At 39.3% G+C, this 15,938-nt stretch overlaps 2 protein-coding genes across 2 annotated transcripts; both read left to right on the top strand.

The window, feature by feature from the left end:
- The first annotated feature begins 3,494 nt into the window (after positions 1-3,494).
- LOC122200661 (olfactory receptor 52A1-like) lies at positions 3,495-4,433 on the top strand. The gene has a single exon (XM_042906379.1). The coding sequence runs from the start codon at positions 3,495-3,497 to the stop codon at positions 4,431-4,433; it is 939 nt and encodes a 312-aa protein (XP_042762313.1).
- A 6,534-nt stretch (positions 4,434-10,967) lies between these two features.
- Positions 10,968-11,933, top strand: LOC122200277 (olfactory receptor 52Z1-like). The gene has a single exon (XM_042905792.1). The coding sequence runs from the start codon at positions 10,974-10,976 to the stop codon at positions 11,931-11,933; it is 960 nt and encodes a 319-aa protein (XP_042761726.1). The 5' UTR covers positions 10,968-10,973.
- The last annotated feature ends 4,005 nt before the right edge of the window (positions 11,934-15,938 follow it).

Here is a 15,938-nt window from a genome sequence, read left to right as displayed (position 1 = left end):
TGAATCATTTATAATTGACACTAATAACAATTAGGTGTGTAGTTTTCTGTAAAGAAAGTCTACTAATCAGGGGAAGGTGGAAATGTCTGTCATAAGTGGTCATTGTGAGAATACTACTGAATTTACAAAGCTTCAATAAATAAAGATCCAAAGAATGATACTACTAGAGAATGAGTGTCAAATGTGTGAGAGAGATCCATTGTGGATACAGATTTTGTCTCCAGAAGTGTCTCAGTGAAAGAAGGGTCACAGAATACTTATTTATATGTAACTCATTGGCACAGGAACATACATTTAAGTACATTTAAGTGTCCTTTCGATCTTTTTCCAAATGAGGACAGCAGAAAGAAACTGACAAAAGTAAATGTAATTACTTAATTTTTACAAAAATCTTTTTATTTTGTAAGGAATGTCAAAAAAAAAAAAAGATTGCATATATTAATTTCTCTACATCTCCACTGTGGGGAAAAAGAAATGAAGAGACCAAGGGGATTTTGCAAGTTGCAGAAATGGCTTCAGGGACATTAGATGTGGATGGACAAAAGAGGGCTTCATTATGAGCTGCTGGGTCCCTGGAGGCTTGGGTTAGTGGCTAGGAAATCTCATATTCAGACCTCCTCCCTCTCCATGTACACTGGGGAACGTTATACTTGCCAATTCAAGCTTAATAAAGTGATGCTGTGTCTAGCAAATATAGACCTTCCTGTGAGTTTTGTTGGAGTGTGATCCCACCAACAGGAGCTCAGACACAATTTACAAAAGAGGGTGCAAGTCTGTTTTTCAGGGACAGAAGAAGAGAGGAAAGTCTATTCCAGAGATGTCCACGGTTTGTCAGATGGCTGAGCAGCAAATGGATAAGAGTTCATGATATTTACAGCAGGCTGTTCTAGAGGGTGCAGAGAGAAGAAAGAGATGCTGCCAGCATAAGCACAAGTGAATGAGATGAGAGTCTCAGGAGGAAAAAGAGTGAATGACAGGTGAGTGATGAGTGATGAGTGATGGTGTTACGAGGACAGACCATGGTTTTCAGTTGTCTTGTAAAAACACAACTGGCCCCCAACAACAAAGCATGAAGTCCCTTTCCTCAATTTCACCCAATAATGTTTCACTACCAGCTTTTCCAGTGATAACCACTCCATCCCCCCTGCTCTGTACTCACTTAGGTCCTCTCCCACCTGCCTTCCCACCACCTGTACCTGTCAGGAAATGCTCCTACATCAGCTTCTTTCTCTTAAATATGCCAGACAATGTGAATTCTACTAAAGGATTTCTCTTCTAATTCTGATTAACTCTAGAAAGAAGAAGTGAATGAAAGAATCCATGATCGAGGAATCTCTAGGATTAAGCATTGGGGAGCAAAGCTTTGGAAATCATGTTTTAGTTGACTAACTAACTGGTCTATTCTAAATATGCATCAGCTGATACAGACTTGCTTCTAGAATGGACCTGTTGAGTGGGTTCCTTCACTTGAGGTTTAGCCACATAAACCACAGCTCTTCCTGCATTACTGGCATTTTTAGTGACGATAAATATATGATTAAATGATAATGGGCTTGCTGACAGAGAGCAACAGTGTTGGACCAACTAGGAAAGAATGAAACAACTGAATCCTGTTTTCACCAAATAGAAACTTTCTAATGTAGCTTGAGCCTTTCTAATTTAAGATATGTGATTTTTAAAAAGCAATGATCTTTTCAGATACAAATGTATCCGAAATAGACTAAGAGCCTAGTTTTCAGAAAAGTCAGTCATCATGAATTGAGGTGATTAAATGTTCGTTAGTTGAGCCATCTCCTCCATCATTTCTGATATCCCAAGTCTGCTCCCTATCTTCCATTCCTACTTCCATATTAGACTCTTGTTGGGAAACATGTCCTTCACCCCTTTATTTTCGACTCATTTCTCATGCCTGTGCTCATGAAATTCAAATGTTCAAGTGATATATATTTCACTAAGAATTAATGAGCTTACATTGGCCAAATCTCACGTTACTGGTATTTGTGAGTAGTTTAAGCCCAAGAACCTAGTCTCTAGTCCATGAATTACCCATGTACCCATTTTCCCACGTGCTGTTGTCAGGAAGATTGAGTCCCCTTGCCTCTATACATTGTCGCCTCTGAGTTTCCATGTTTTCTAGAGATTCCTCCCATCTAGGTATTCAGAAATGGGTATTCCAAAATGTCAGCGATTTTAAGCACACCACTAATTTTCAGGAATTCAATTGTTAGTATGTGGGCAAAATAAAATAGAGTTTAACTACATGTAAAAATGGCATGAAATTTTCACCCACACTCACCAAAAGTGCATGGGGTTAGATGATCTTTTCAAAGTGGTTCCTTTACTTTCTTTTGAACGGACTTCTGGGGAAGGGAGGGAAATATAAGATAAAAACAGAGGGGGACAAATCATGAGAGATTCCTGGGAATAAAGAACACTCTGAGGGTTACTGGAAGGGTGGGGGGGGGGATGGTTTAGATGGGTGATGGACATTAAGGAGTCCCCTTGTTGGGATGAGTTCTGGGTATTATATTTAAGCGACGAATCACTAAATTCTACGCCAGAAACCCTTCCTACACTATATGTTAACTAATGTGGATTTAAATTTAAAAAGTGAAATTGTTATTGGAAAAGAAAAAAAACAAAGAAAAGAGAGACATCCAGTCTTACGTAGATACAATGATATAGATAGATGAATATATTGTGCTCATGGGTGTCACCAGTTTCTGTGTTCTCTTTCATAGGGAGTTTTTTCACTTAAAAAACATCAAGAAGTAAACAGAAAAAGAGGCTCCTGGGTGTCTCAGTTGAGCATGCCATTCTTGATTTCAGGTCAGGTCAAGATCTTGGGGTTGGTGAGCTCAAACCTCATGTCAGGCTGTGTGCTGATGGTATGGAGTCTGTTTGGGTTACTCACTCTTTCCCTTCTCTTTGCCCCTCCTGTGATCTCTGTCTCTCTCTATTAAAAAAAACACCTTAAATATAAAACTTATGGAGATTTATCTACTAATGTACTGGTCAGAGTCAGATTTGTTGATCCAAAGTGTCAGTTCCAGACCTAGACACAATGGGAATAACAGAATATTATCAGGTTGTTAGAATGTGGAGTACGGACATTCATCAAACTCTGCTTGAAATGACATTTCCAAGCAAGTTTAACAGGTATAATTATTGTAACCCCAGGTACAGAGGGACATAACAGAGAGATCAGCAGTTACTCTGTTACCCACGTGATCTGGCTGGTTGTAATGCAATTAACTTGCCTTCTACATAACTTCTTATTGTGCTACACTACTAGTGGATGTCTTTCTGAAAAGAATAATGTGTATCTGCGGATGTTTTTCCTTCCATAATATAAATAAGAAGGATGATATGATCTTAGAGTTCTGACAAAATCAGAGACCCACTATGATGACTTTATACAAACAGGAGTAGAAGAGAAGAGTGCCACTGACTGAGAAGCTTCTTTCATTTGCTTCTGGAAGCCCAAAGACATTATGTCAATTTCCAACATCACCGTCTTCAGGCCTTCTGTGTTGACGCTGATAGGGATCCCAGGCCTAGAGACTGTGCAGTGCTGGATTGGGATTCCATTCTGTGTCATGTATCTCATTGCTATGATTGGAAATTCCTTGCTTCTGATCATCATCAGGTCAGAGTGCAGCCTCCATGAGCCCATGTACATTTTCGTAGGCATGCTGGGAGTCACAGATATTGCGCTTGCTACCACCATTATGCCCAAGATGCTCGGAATTTTCTGGTTTCGTGTGCCAGACATTTATTTTGATTCCTGTTTGCTTCAAATGTGGCTCATCCACACATTTCAGGGCATAGAGTCAGGCATCCTCCTGGCCATGGCTCTGGACCGTTATGTGGCCATCTGTTATCCACTAAGACATGCTGCCATTGTCACGCACCGCCTAGTCACCCAGATAGGGGCAGTGATAACACTCAGGGCCGCTTTCCTAGTAGCCCCGTGCCTAATACTGATAAAGTTCCGGTTTCAGTTTTACCATACAACCATCATCTCCCACTGCTACTGTGAGCATATGGCCATTGTGAAAATGGCTGCAGAAAATATACGGGTCAACAAAATCTATGGCTTGTTTGTGGCATTTACAGTTGCAGGGTTCGACCTCACATTCATCACTTTGTCTTATGCACAGATCTTTATCACCGTTTTTCGTTTGCCCCAGAAGGAGGCTCGGTTGAAAGCATTCAATACGTGCATCGCTCACATCTGTGTCTTCCTCCAGTTTTACCTCCTTGCCTTCTTCTCCTTCTTCACACATAGGTTTGGTGCTCATGTTCCCCCTTATATCCACATCCTCTTTTCTAGCCTCTACTTGCTTGTCCCCCCATTTTTCAATCCACTTGTCTACGGTGCCAAGACCAAGCAGATCCGCATTCATGTGGCAAAGTTGTTCTCTTCATAAAATTCACTCTAACTCCTTCAACCTTCTGCCTTAGTAGCAATCTCTCAAAATTAAATATAACATTTAAAAATCCACACTGTCTGCAATTCTTCAGTTTTGTATATTTGTTTTGTTTAATTTGTCTGCATTTTATGGTTTTCATATCATTATACCCCATGACAACTATTATTCGGTCGGTTTTGGGATGCTACCGCCTAATAAGAGGAATAAACATAAAGATCAAAATAGTGAAAATATATTGTTACCTTTCCTCTTTTATTTTTTATTTCCTGGTTGAATTTCTTCTCTATGGATTTTTCTCCAGAAGAATTCATAAATATGCATCTATCACTGAAATTAAATGCAGCCAAACTCTTTGTTTTAGAATGTGCAGGTACTCAAAGAAAACAAGGTGTTCATGTGGCTTTTTAGTCACCAAAAGGTTTTTTTTTGAGGAGGTGTATTTTAAGCATATTGTACTAAAACAAACAAAAAACAAACATGTTTACAAAAAGGTAATTTGTAAATTAAACAACAATATGAGAAATAAAAGAAAAAAAACAATGAAACTCCCAGAAGATAGATATAAGAAACCAGAACAAAAGGACACATGTTAACTCTGGGGGCTGTGATTAAAAACTATACAGGGTCAATCCAAGAACACCAACATATCACTAAACAGGAGTTCTAGAAAGTCAAGGAAGATAAAACTATAGGTGGACTGTAGTAGACCAGGAACATATTAGAAAATTATACAAAACTATTCCAAAAACCAAAGGACACAAATCCAAATTGGGAATATCCCCCGTGTACCCTGGGAAAAAAGAATACAATTTCATAGTAAGTTAAGAAAATGAAAAGCCTATGGCTACAGACTGGCAGAAAGTATTTGCAAAATACATGTTTAACAAAGGACATATATCCAAAATATACAAAGAACTTTTAAATCTCAACAATAAGGAAATAAACAAGTCGCTTAAAAAGTAGGCAAAAATCTGAAAACATATTTCACCCCAAAAAGACATAACAAATAGCATTAAGCATGTTTTAAGATGCTCAATATCATTTGTCATTAAGGAATTGCAAAGTAAAACAATGGGATACCATACACACCTATTAGAATGGGTAAAACCTGAAATACTGACAAAACCAAATGCTGGTGAGGATATAGAATAATAGGGACTCTCGTTCATTGCTGGTGAAAATACAAAATAGTACAGCCACTTTGGAAGAGAATTTTGCATTTCTCACCGAACAAAACATAGTCTTACCATGTGGTTGGCCTTGCACTCCTAGATATGGTACCAAATGGGTTAAAAACTTATGTCTACACAGAGACACGCACATAAATGTTTAGAGCAGGTTTCTTTTTAATTGCCAAAAATTGGAGGCAACTAAGATGAAGGGAAAAACAGACTGTGGCACCTCTTTAAAATGTAATGTGAGTATTTGATTAAAAAAGAGAGAGAGCTAGGGGTGCCTGAGAGGCTCAGTGGGCTGAGCATCTGACTTCGGCCTAGGTCATGATCTTGCCATTTGTGGGTTCGAGCCCCACGCCGGGCTCAGCGCTACAGCTTGGAGCCTGGAGCCTGCTTCGAATTCCATGTCTCCCTCTCTCTGCCCCGCCCCTGCTCACATCTGTCTCTCTCTGTCTCTAAAGCAATTAAACATTTAAAAAAATTTAAAAAGAAAAGAGCTATCAAGCTATGAAAAGACATGGAAGAGCCTTTAATGCACAGTTTTGAGTGATAGAAGCCATCCAGAGAAGGTTACATCTGTATATGATTCCAACTATATGACTTTCTGGAAAAGGCAAAACTATACAAATTAGAAATAGCATAAAGATTAGTGTAGCCAGGAGTGTAGGAAGAGAGAGGGAGAGTTGAATGGGTGGAGCACAGGGAATTGTAGAGTAGTGAAAGTGATCTGTATGATACTGTGATGGAGGGTATATGACATGATGTACAGGTATCCCCCACTTTCTGGGGGACAGTAGCCTACTGTTAGCGAAAACACTGAAAATACCACAAACCCCGACACAAATATCAAAAAAGAGAGTCCACCCTGTCATGGAAAGTAGTGAGAACAGGGTGAGGCCTTTTGAGTCAGACATTCCTCAAATGGGGAATTAATAGGAGTAGTTGAAAGTGCACGGAAATAGGCTTGTTGATTTTGTGGGAGGAAAAACCATGACAGAAATGGTTGTCAGTTAAAACTGACAAAAAACTAGTAACCACCTTACTCTGAAAGAACCCCCTCACTCTCCTGTATACAACTGTTATCAATATTCCTGGAAAACAGGAAGCATTTCCAGTGAAGAGCTTCTGTCGAAAATAGAAAACAAAAATAAAAATAAAAATGTTTCTGGTGATAAATGCTCTGTCTCGCCTGCATGAACACCCACACAACACACACAGACACACTCACACCGGTGTGTCCTAGAGAAACTACATTATATTGCTTCGATCTGAAGTCATTCTATGAATAATTGGTAGATATGGGAATAAAATAAGAAAATAAAGACAGTAGAGAAATAGACAAGAAATAGATCATATGATATAAGAATCGTTTAAAGTTGGGGTGCCTGGGTGGCTCAGTTGGTTAAGCTGCCGACTCTTGATTTCATCTCAGGTCACGATCTTGCGATTCGTGGGTTCAAGCCCCACATCAGGTTCCATGCTGATAGCACAGAGTCTGCTTAGGATTCTCTCCCTCTCTCCCTCTTTCTCTGGCCCTCCCCCGTTCATGCTTGCTCTCTCTCAAAAATAAATAAACTTAAAAAAAATTAAATTTAACAAATTGTTTGCAGTCAGGACCAAAAGAAAATTATGAAATCATTTCAAAATGTTTGCTATGTTATAATTGTTATCTCTTCTGTGACAAACCATCCCCAAACTTAGTGTCTCCAAACAACAATGACTTATTGTTTCTCACAATTCTGTGGGTCAACAATCCACGTAAGGCTTGACCGTATGGTTCTGTTTCCATAAGGAGTGGGCTGTGGTACCTCAATAGGCAGCATTCAACTAAGAATTCAGCTTCAGCTGAGTTGAAAAGTCCACGGACTTCAGTCCCATGCCTGGTGCTTTTGGGCTCATCTCCATAGTCACCCTCTCTCCATGGGGATAGCTTCTTCATACTATTGGTATGATTTCAGCGGAGTTCTATTCCCAATATGGGTGCCTGGCTTTGAATAAAAAAACAAGGTAGAAGTTGCCAGACTTCGTATTACATTGGCTCAGTCACCCAAGAACATCACCATCATTCCTGCTACATTATGTGGTCACAAGAACTGTCATCCCAGGTTCAAGGGGAGGAGGATTGGGCTCCACCACAGAAGATAGCAGCAGCACACACAGAGAGATAGAGAAGGGCATGATTGTAGTCAGCTTCTCAGATTACCTTCCACAGTGTGCAGAAGGGAAAAGCGAACCTATTGTAATAGGAATGGAGAAAGAATAATAACCAAGAGAGACAAAATTCATGTGAGGGTCCATGATAGATACAGAAAAGACAAAAAAGGTTTACTACATATATGAAAGGATTCTCCAAATTTTTTTTAAAAGCAAAATCAAACAATAAAAGAAATGTGAAATTAAGATTATGATTATAATTAGAACCTTAGCCCAACCCCCCAACAATCCCAATGCATTTAGAGAAAAGTTACCAGGATAGAGAAAGTTTAAAAAGAAAGAGGAAAAGGAAAAGAGAGGCATCTGGGTGGTTCAGTCAGTTAAGCGTTCGACTCGTGATTAGGTCATGATCCCAGGTTGTAAGACCAAGACTCATGTCAGGCTCCACGCTGAGCACTGAGCACTGAAGAGGGATTCTTTCCCTCTTCCTATGTCCCTCGTCCACTCTCTTTGTCTCTGAAAGAAGAAGGAGGAGGAGGAAGAGGAGGAAGAAGGGGAGGAGGAGGAGGAGGCGGAGGAGGAGGAGGAGGAGGAGGAAAGGGAGAAAGAAAAGAAGAAGAGCAGCTCAGGCTGAGAAAATAAAAATCCACATAAAAATCCAAATAAAACTCTCTATGGTAGCTAATGGCATTTCTGGACCCTTCTGATACCAATTCTACCATGTGACCAATGGAAAAGAGAGAAAGCCAAAGAGCCTTAAAATTCAAGGTAAGTAAGGTGACAGAATCTAGTCTTAGGTGCCCTGAAAAAGCGTACAATCCTTCCACATGTGGCATTCACAGTCTACATTTGCAGATGCCTCCATGGGAACAAGACAGTATTGCACTAGCAGGAATCTCTGCCACGCAAAGGAGATCTGGGTACTCAATGCAAGTGTGTGCTAACTTGGATGTCCCAGAGAGCTGGACCAAGGAAACCCTGCACATGCTGTAGAGGGAGAGACAGTGGGCGTGTTTCTCCCAGGAGCCAACTCTGGGCCATCTCCTTCCCCCAGTGTGTAAAGTTCAGTCCTCTGGGGACTGAAGGTCTAGGGCCTGAGAGATGCCTAGAGGAGGATAAATAGCTCCACATTTGCTGTTTGTCTTCTGAACATCATCTTGCTTTTATTTTTCCCTCTCAACCAGTTAAATACCTTCAGGATCCAAGAAAGTATAGGTAAGTAAGCTGAGTTTTGCTCAGCAAAGACATGTAGAAAAAGGCACCTGGAAACACAGGAAAAAGAAAGAAAGAAAGAAATCTTAGGGAACTCCAGAGGCAGCTCCGTCTTCCTAGCACCTGATCATCTTGTATTTCTCTCAGCCTTGCCCTATGAGGCATTGGATATGGTTGTAATGGGACTCTTGGACAATTGTAGTATCTCTTTGTGCTCTTTTCCTAAATGGGCCATCTGCAACGGGCACAAATGGGCGTTTTTCCTTTTAGAATATGTTACGCAATGGTTCTTTTTCTTTGAAATGTGGCCCTGAATGCTGTGCATAGATGCAATGAATTTGGAGTCAAGTTCCAGTAGTAAAAGCAAGGCTTCGTAACTAAACAAGTCTAGTAGTTAAAGACAATGCATATATATGTGTATGTATGTAAATACCTGCACGCATTTCTCCCTAAAATTTGCTGACTATTCATTATACATCAGGTGCTGGGCTAAACACAGATTAAAAAACTGAACCTCAGAGATTTCAACTCCCTTCCCTATATAACAAAGACGTTACACTGAACATGAGGCTAGAATAGAACCCCATTTCTTTTTGTTAATGTTTGTTTGTATTTGAGAGACAGACAGAGTGAAAGCAGGGGAGGGGCAGAGAGAGAGGGAGATACAGAATCCAAAGTAGGCTCCAGGCTCTGAGCCTGAGCTGTCAGCACACAGTCTGACCCAGGGTTCCAAGGGCTCCAAGTTACAGACCATGAGATCATGACTTGAGCTGAGGTCGGACGCTTAACCAACTGAGCCACTCAAGTGCTCCTAAAACTCCATTTCTAAGCCAAGTTCACCATGCTGAACTGTCTGCACCTTGTAAGACAGAAATGATAGATTGGGGGTGAAAATTACCAATTCACATTTGTGTCTAGCATACGAAAGTAAGTCTTGGCCTTTATGGATACTCTAAATTAGCTCAATCTCTGTCTAGCGGATCCGAAGCTTAAAGTCCAAAAATTTGAACTTGTTCAGTGTAATAATTATTTTAATCTTAATGATGGTAATTTTGTAAATTCCCTAATCTCATCTGTTGCTGAGCTAAAAATGTATCTGACTTATGTGGCAACCACCCTAACATACTGACCCACATTTGTAATTGATGTTTACTTTTAGGTGTTTTACAACTGGAAACCAAGCTTCCCATGAAGTAGTTTTTAGTGGTAATACAGTCAGAATAGGATGTTGGCATCACTTAAATATAATTCTATGTGCCCCAGACGTACACAATCCCTATTAACCACACTGCCTCTATGCATATATTCACGATTCAGTCAGAATCTGCCATAAGTAATATTATAAAAAATGCTTCCCGGAGGTCCAGAGTTATAAGTTGGGGAGCTGCAGTGATAATGCTATATCACAACAAAAAGGAACACAATAAAATAGATCACTCACTGGTGTCCCAAAAGATCACTGGGAAAGTTAGAAGAAAATCTGTAAAATTTGTCTTATGTCCCTTCTACCTCTGTTTCTGTTTCCTCCATCATTTAGACTCTCTACTCCCCCATCTCGGATATCCTAATGAAGCCCCACTCACTAAACATCCCCTCCCCATAACTGCACTTCACTCACAGAAGCTGAAAGTCTGTAGGATATTTTTGCATCTGTTGGAATAACAACAGTATCCATGTTGAGGATCATTGTAAAGGTCTTTTCAACAGGCTACTGTGAAGATTTAATAAGATGATATTTATAAAGTGCTATGGCACATATTAAGCACTTATTAATGTGAAGCATTTTTTTTCCCAAGTTACGACTTAATTCTTCCGTGGAAGGAGTCAGAGTGCAATATTAGGTGCATTAATACATCTCACTATCTTTTCACAGAGAAGAAAATATTGCGAAACAATCTAATGAGACATCATTCACCTAAAGTGGTGCTGCCTCTCAATCCTCAGTCAGCCCTGTGGTCTTTAATCCAGATACTAAATCTGGAATATACTGCCCCAGATGGCCCCTTTCTCTTACAATCACACCCATCCCCAGGACATGTGGTATGTCCTGACTGGAATCCCAGGACTGGAAGATTCTCATACCTGGATCTCCATCCCTATCTGTTCTATGCACATTTTGGCTATCATAGGCAACATCTTCTTGATCTTCCTGATTGTAAGTGAGCGCCGTCTCCATGAGCCTATGTATGTCTTCCTTTCCATGCTGGCCTTATCAGATGTCCTGCTCTCCACAGCCACAGCCCCCAAGATGCTGGCCATCTTCTGGTTCCATTCCACGGATATATCCTTTGGGAGTTGTGTATCTCAGATGTTCTTCATCCATTTCCTCTTTGCGGTAGAATCTGCTATTCTCCTGGCCATGGCATTTGACCGCTATGTGGCCATCTGTCACCCACTGAGATATACCACAATCTTAACCTCCTCAGCCACTGGGAAAATTGGCATCGCAGCTGTTGTCAGGAGCTTTATCATCTGCTTTCCATTCATCTTCCTGGTACACCGACTTACGTATTGTGGGAGAAACATCATTCCCCATTCCTACTGTGAGCACATGGGCATTGCCACATTGGCATGTGACAATATCAGTGTCAACATCATTTATGGCCTGACTGTGGCCCTACTGTCTACAGGACTAGACATTGTGTTCATCATTATGTCCTATGCGATGATCCTTTGCACAGTGTTTCAGATACCTTCCTGGTCTGCTAGATTCAAGGCCCTCAACACATGTGGTTCCCACATCTGTGTCATACTTATGTTCTATGCCCCAGCATTCTTTTCCTTTTTTGCCCATCGTTTTGGGGATAAAACCGTCCCTCAGCACATCCACATCCTGGTAGCCAACCTCTATGTGGTAGTGCCCCCTATGCTAAACCCCATCATTTACGGGGTGAAGACCAAACAGATTCAAGACCGAGTAATTTTGCTTTTCTCCCCCATCAGCACGCATTGTTAAAATGGAGAATAATGCGTAATGCTGGCTATTTCTGAATAACCCCCCCCGCCCCGCTTCTCTCTCTTTCTTCTCTCTCTTTCTCTCTCACTCACACACACACACACACACACATACACACACACTGAATGAGCAATGGGAATAAAGAGAATCCATAAGTAACTCTCAATAAACCAGAAGGATAATAAATGCCAAAGTTTCCAATGTATTTTCCTAAAGCACATAAAATTTTTGAGAAAAATAAATGAATGATATTCTCAATTCTCCTAGATATCCTATTATCTTGCAATTTAACTTATTCTTAAGCATACATAAGATAATTATGTAATTATTTCTATCTGTACCTTTCACGGCAATTAAAATGTGAGTTCTAAAGGGATATTTTCTGAATCTCTGATACAAAGTCTATGTATAGAAAAGGCACATCGTATAGGTTTATTGAATGAACAGATAATACTGAATGAAAACAAGTAATAAGTGAAATCAACCCACCTCAGACCACACTTTGTTCCCTACATAGTGATGACCTTGGGGCCAAATCATTAATGAAGCATCCTGGTGTCAACAGACTTCACCAAGGGAGGGACTAACAGATGAAAAATACCATACCCAGGTCCAAAATTAAAAGGCAGTGGAAGACTAAATACAATGTTTGCACATATTTGTATTTAAAAAGGTTCTATTCACACCAAATATTATTTTATAGAAGCTTGTCTCCAGATTGTACCGTAATTTCCGCATTCAAGATAGTATTTTTACAACCTCTCCTTCAGCAGGCCTTAGCACATGCTCTGAGAATGTGCAATCTGACCTTATATACCCTTGAAGACAGACAAACAGTGAACTTTCAAGCATTACCTTGAACACGTCCAACCTTTTCCGTGTTAGCCTCTTTTCTTTGTTTTTCTATTATGTATATATGATGTGTGTTTGTATACACTACACACATTAATATATGTACAATGTTGTATACACATTATAAAAACACACATATATACACATGCATGTTCATGATATATAAATGATATATATATATACACATCTATATATATGTATATATATATACATATATATATATATAATATCAGATATATATATAAAACAATTAATGTGGGAAATGAACGTGTGTTGCCTTGACCCTTGGAATCCTGGACAACTACTTTGGTTTGAAATATATGTTATATTCACTTGAATTTGAGCAAGGAAATCTATTTTAAGAGTTAAAAAAACCCCTTTGATATGAGAAATCCTGGTTTCCCAGTCCCACACTAACTGTATAAAATTGTCCTGTTATGTAACTATTGGTTTTTGACAAATAAAATGGAATTATTTTAGTACCTTCCTTATTGGCTTGACAATTAAATGAAATATGTCATATGATGTATTTGTAATTTAATAAAAGCAAATTTTATTTTGATGGTGTTGGTAACTTTTATGAACAGAAACATCAAAGAACTGATCTCACCAAACTCAACATAGCCCTGCTAACAATAATTCATAGAAAAATGGTTGGAATGGGTCATCATCATAGATATGGAAGTCACATAAAATGTTGCTAAAAGTTGTAGCAAATAGGATTCTGGTTCAGAAGTAAATTCTCCAAGGATTTAAGGGGAGTCAGAGAGGAAATAGAGTACAGAATGATAACAAAATATATTTAATGAGTGGTGTAAGTGAGCCTTCAAGGAGAAAACTTTTTAAGGGGGTGCCTGGGTGGCTCAGGTGGTGAAGCATCTGACTTCGGCTCAGGTCATGATCTCATGGTTTGAGGTTTGAGCCCTGTGTCGGGCTCTGTGCTGACAGCTAGGAGGCTGGAGCCTGCTTCAGATTGTGTCTCCCTCTCTCACTGCTCCTCCCCCACTCAGGCGCTCTCTCTCTCTCTCTCTCTCTCTCTCTTTCTCTGTCTCTCTCTCTCAAAAATAGATAAACATTAAAAAATAATAAAAACAAGAAGAGATTTTTAAGCTTGAGTTTTGGCAGTGAGGAACTAAGAAAATACCAATTTCCCACCCAGAATGTATGAAATATGACAGGGATAAACAATGATTGAGTCGTCAGCCTTAATTGTAGAGAAGCTTTCAGGGTGAGGGCTCAGGGATTGGTAGATGCTGATGGAGTCAGGATATCACTGTGTGTGCTGAGCTGCTAGAAGCACAATCACTGAGTCGTTGCCCTGGAAATTTTGAAGGGGATGCTCCGTATCCTACCATTCTACCATCTTCTTGACCACAGAGTCCCCCGCTGGGTCACAGTGAGTAAGAAAAACGGTATACCATGCACGATAGAAACGGAGAGCCCTGGAGGGGCTTAGAGAAAACTGACCTACTCTTCCAGGTACAATTAAAAAAGAAAAAGAAGAAGTGGAAGAAAAAAAGCACTGAGAGATTGTTAAAGTGAGTACAGTGTTTCATGAGAGGAAGACACCAGGTCATTTAATATCAGACTCTGAGACCCAGAGATTCAAAGAATACATTACCTGGGTAGCTGAGCAGTAGCAGATATAGAGATACTATGGACTCAGAACAAATCTTCCTCTGATGGTTTCTGCTCTGCCCTAAGTGGTCTCAGACATGGTGAAACGCTGTGACATGAAGCATAGGGTATTAGGAAAATGTATCCAAAAGTGGGAAGAGGCTAAAGACACTAGTTGGCCATGTCAAAACTGTTGCAGAATATCGTGTTATAATTGGGGTTTTAGCTAATATAAGTTAAGGAAGAATTAGAAGTGGGGAAAGAAGAAGACAAATCCTAGGTTTTGTGTCTTAATTTATTTTTCCTTATTTCTGTATTTAATTATTTTCCTAGTCTTTGTAAAGCCAACAGAGTTCCACAAGAATGGCATACTAATCCATATTTACTTATCCTGGATTGTGTGCTTGAAATGTGTTGAGGGGTAGACCTTGGGTAGTCTCATCACAAAAGAGAAAAAACATAGGAAAATGGTACAGGTGTGAAGTGATGGATATGTTGATTGGCTTCGTTTTAGTGAGTTTTTCATAATGTATACATATATTGGGTCATCAGTTACACACATCCGTTATAAGCAATTTCTGATTGTCAATTATACTTCAGTAAACCTGGGGCAGGGGTGGGGGAGAAGACATTAGTGTCTTATTGTGACTAGAATGATTAGAAAAATGAAGTGGAAAATGACATCATTTAAAATGGTAAACAAAACTGTACATGTGTCTGAAATACATGTAGGAAATAATTATTGCATATTATTCATTGTAATGATAATATGGCATCCACAATGATCTACAAATTCCCCATAATCCCAATAAATGCTAATATATTTTATCATTTCCATGCTGATATTTTTTTCAAATTTTTATTATGGCAAAATATCTGTACCATAAAGTTTGTGATAATAATGATTTTTAAGTGTACGATTCAGAGCAATTAATCATATTTGCAATGTTGTGTTCCTATTGCCACCAGCAGCAAAATCTTTCATCACCCAAAACAGAAACCCTATGCCTCTGAGTAATAATTCCCCACTCCCTTGCTAACCTCTAACCTACTTTATATTTCTATGAATTTGTTTACTTGTAGAGGTGGAATCATATAATATTTATGTTTTTTGTCTGGCTTATTTCGCTGAATGTAAGTTTTTCAAAGGTCATGCATTTTGTAGCATGTTTTTATCCTTGGGTCCTTTATACTGATGCATAATGTTCCCGATATATATATATATATATATATATATATATATATATATATATATACATATAAATATACACACACACACACACACAAACACACACATCTGTGTGTGTGTTTGTGTGTGTGTGTGTATACATCGTTTTGTACATTCATCTATGGATGTGCAGTTTGGTTGCTTCCACCATTTGCCTACTGTAAATAATGCTGTAATGAACATCCATGTACAAGTATGTCTTTGAATACCTGTTTTTAATTTGGTGGTACATACTCAGGAGTGGAATTACTGCATTACATGTAATTCTGCCTGAGTTTTTAAGAAACTGCAAACTGTTTTCCACAGAA

Source organism: Panthera leo, chromosome D1 (assembly GCF_018350215.1).
Source record: "Panthera leo isolate Ple1 chromosome D1, P.leo_Ple1_pat1.1, whole genome shotgun sequence".
Taxonomy (NCBI): domain Eukaryota; kingdom Metazoa; phylum Chordata; class Mammalia; order Carnivora; family Felidae; genus Panthera; species Panthera leo.
Note: the sequence above shows the minus strand (reverse complement) of the source record. Positions and strands in the feature narration are given on the sequence as shown.

Bases quoted from the DNA above. Each gene is read 5' to 3' on its own strand.
- LOC122200661 (XM_042906379.1), top strand. From the start codon at position 3,495: ATGTCAATTTCCAACATCACCGTCTTCAGGCCTTCTGTGTTGACGCTG.
- LOC122200277 (XM_042905792.1), top strand. From the start codon at position 10,974: ATGGCCCCTTTCTCTTACAATCACACCCATCCCCAGGACATGTGGTAT.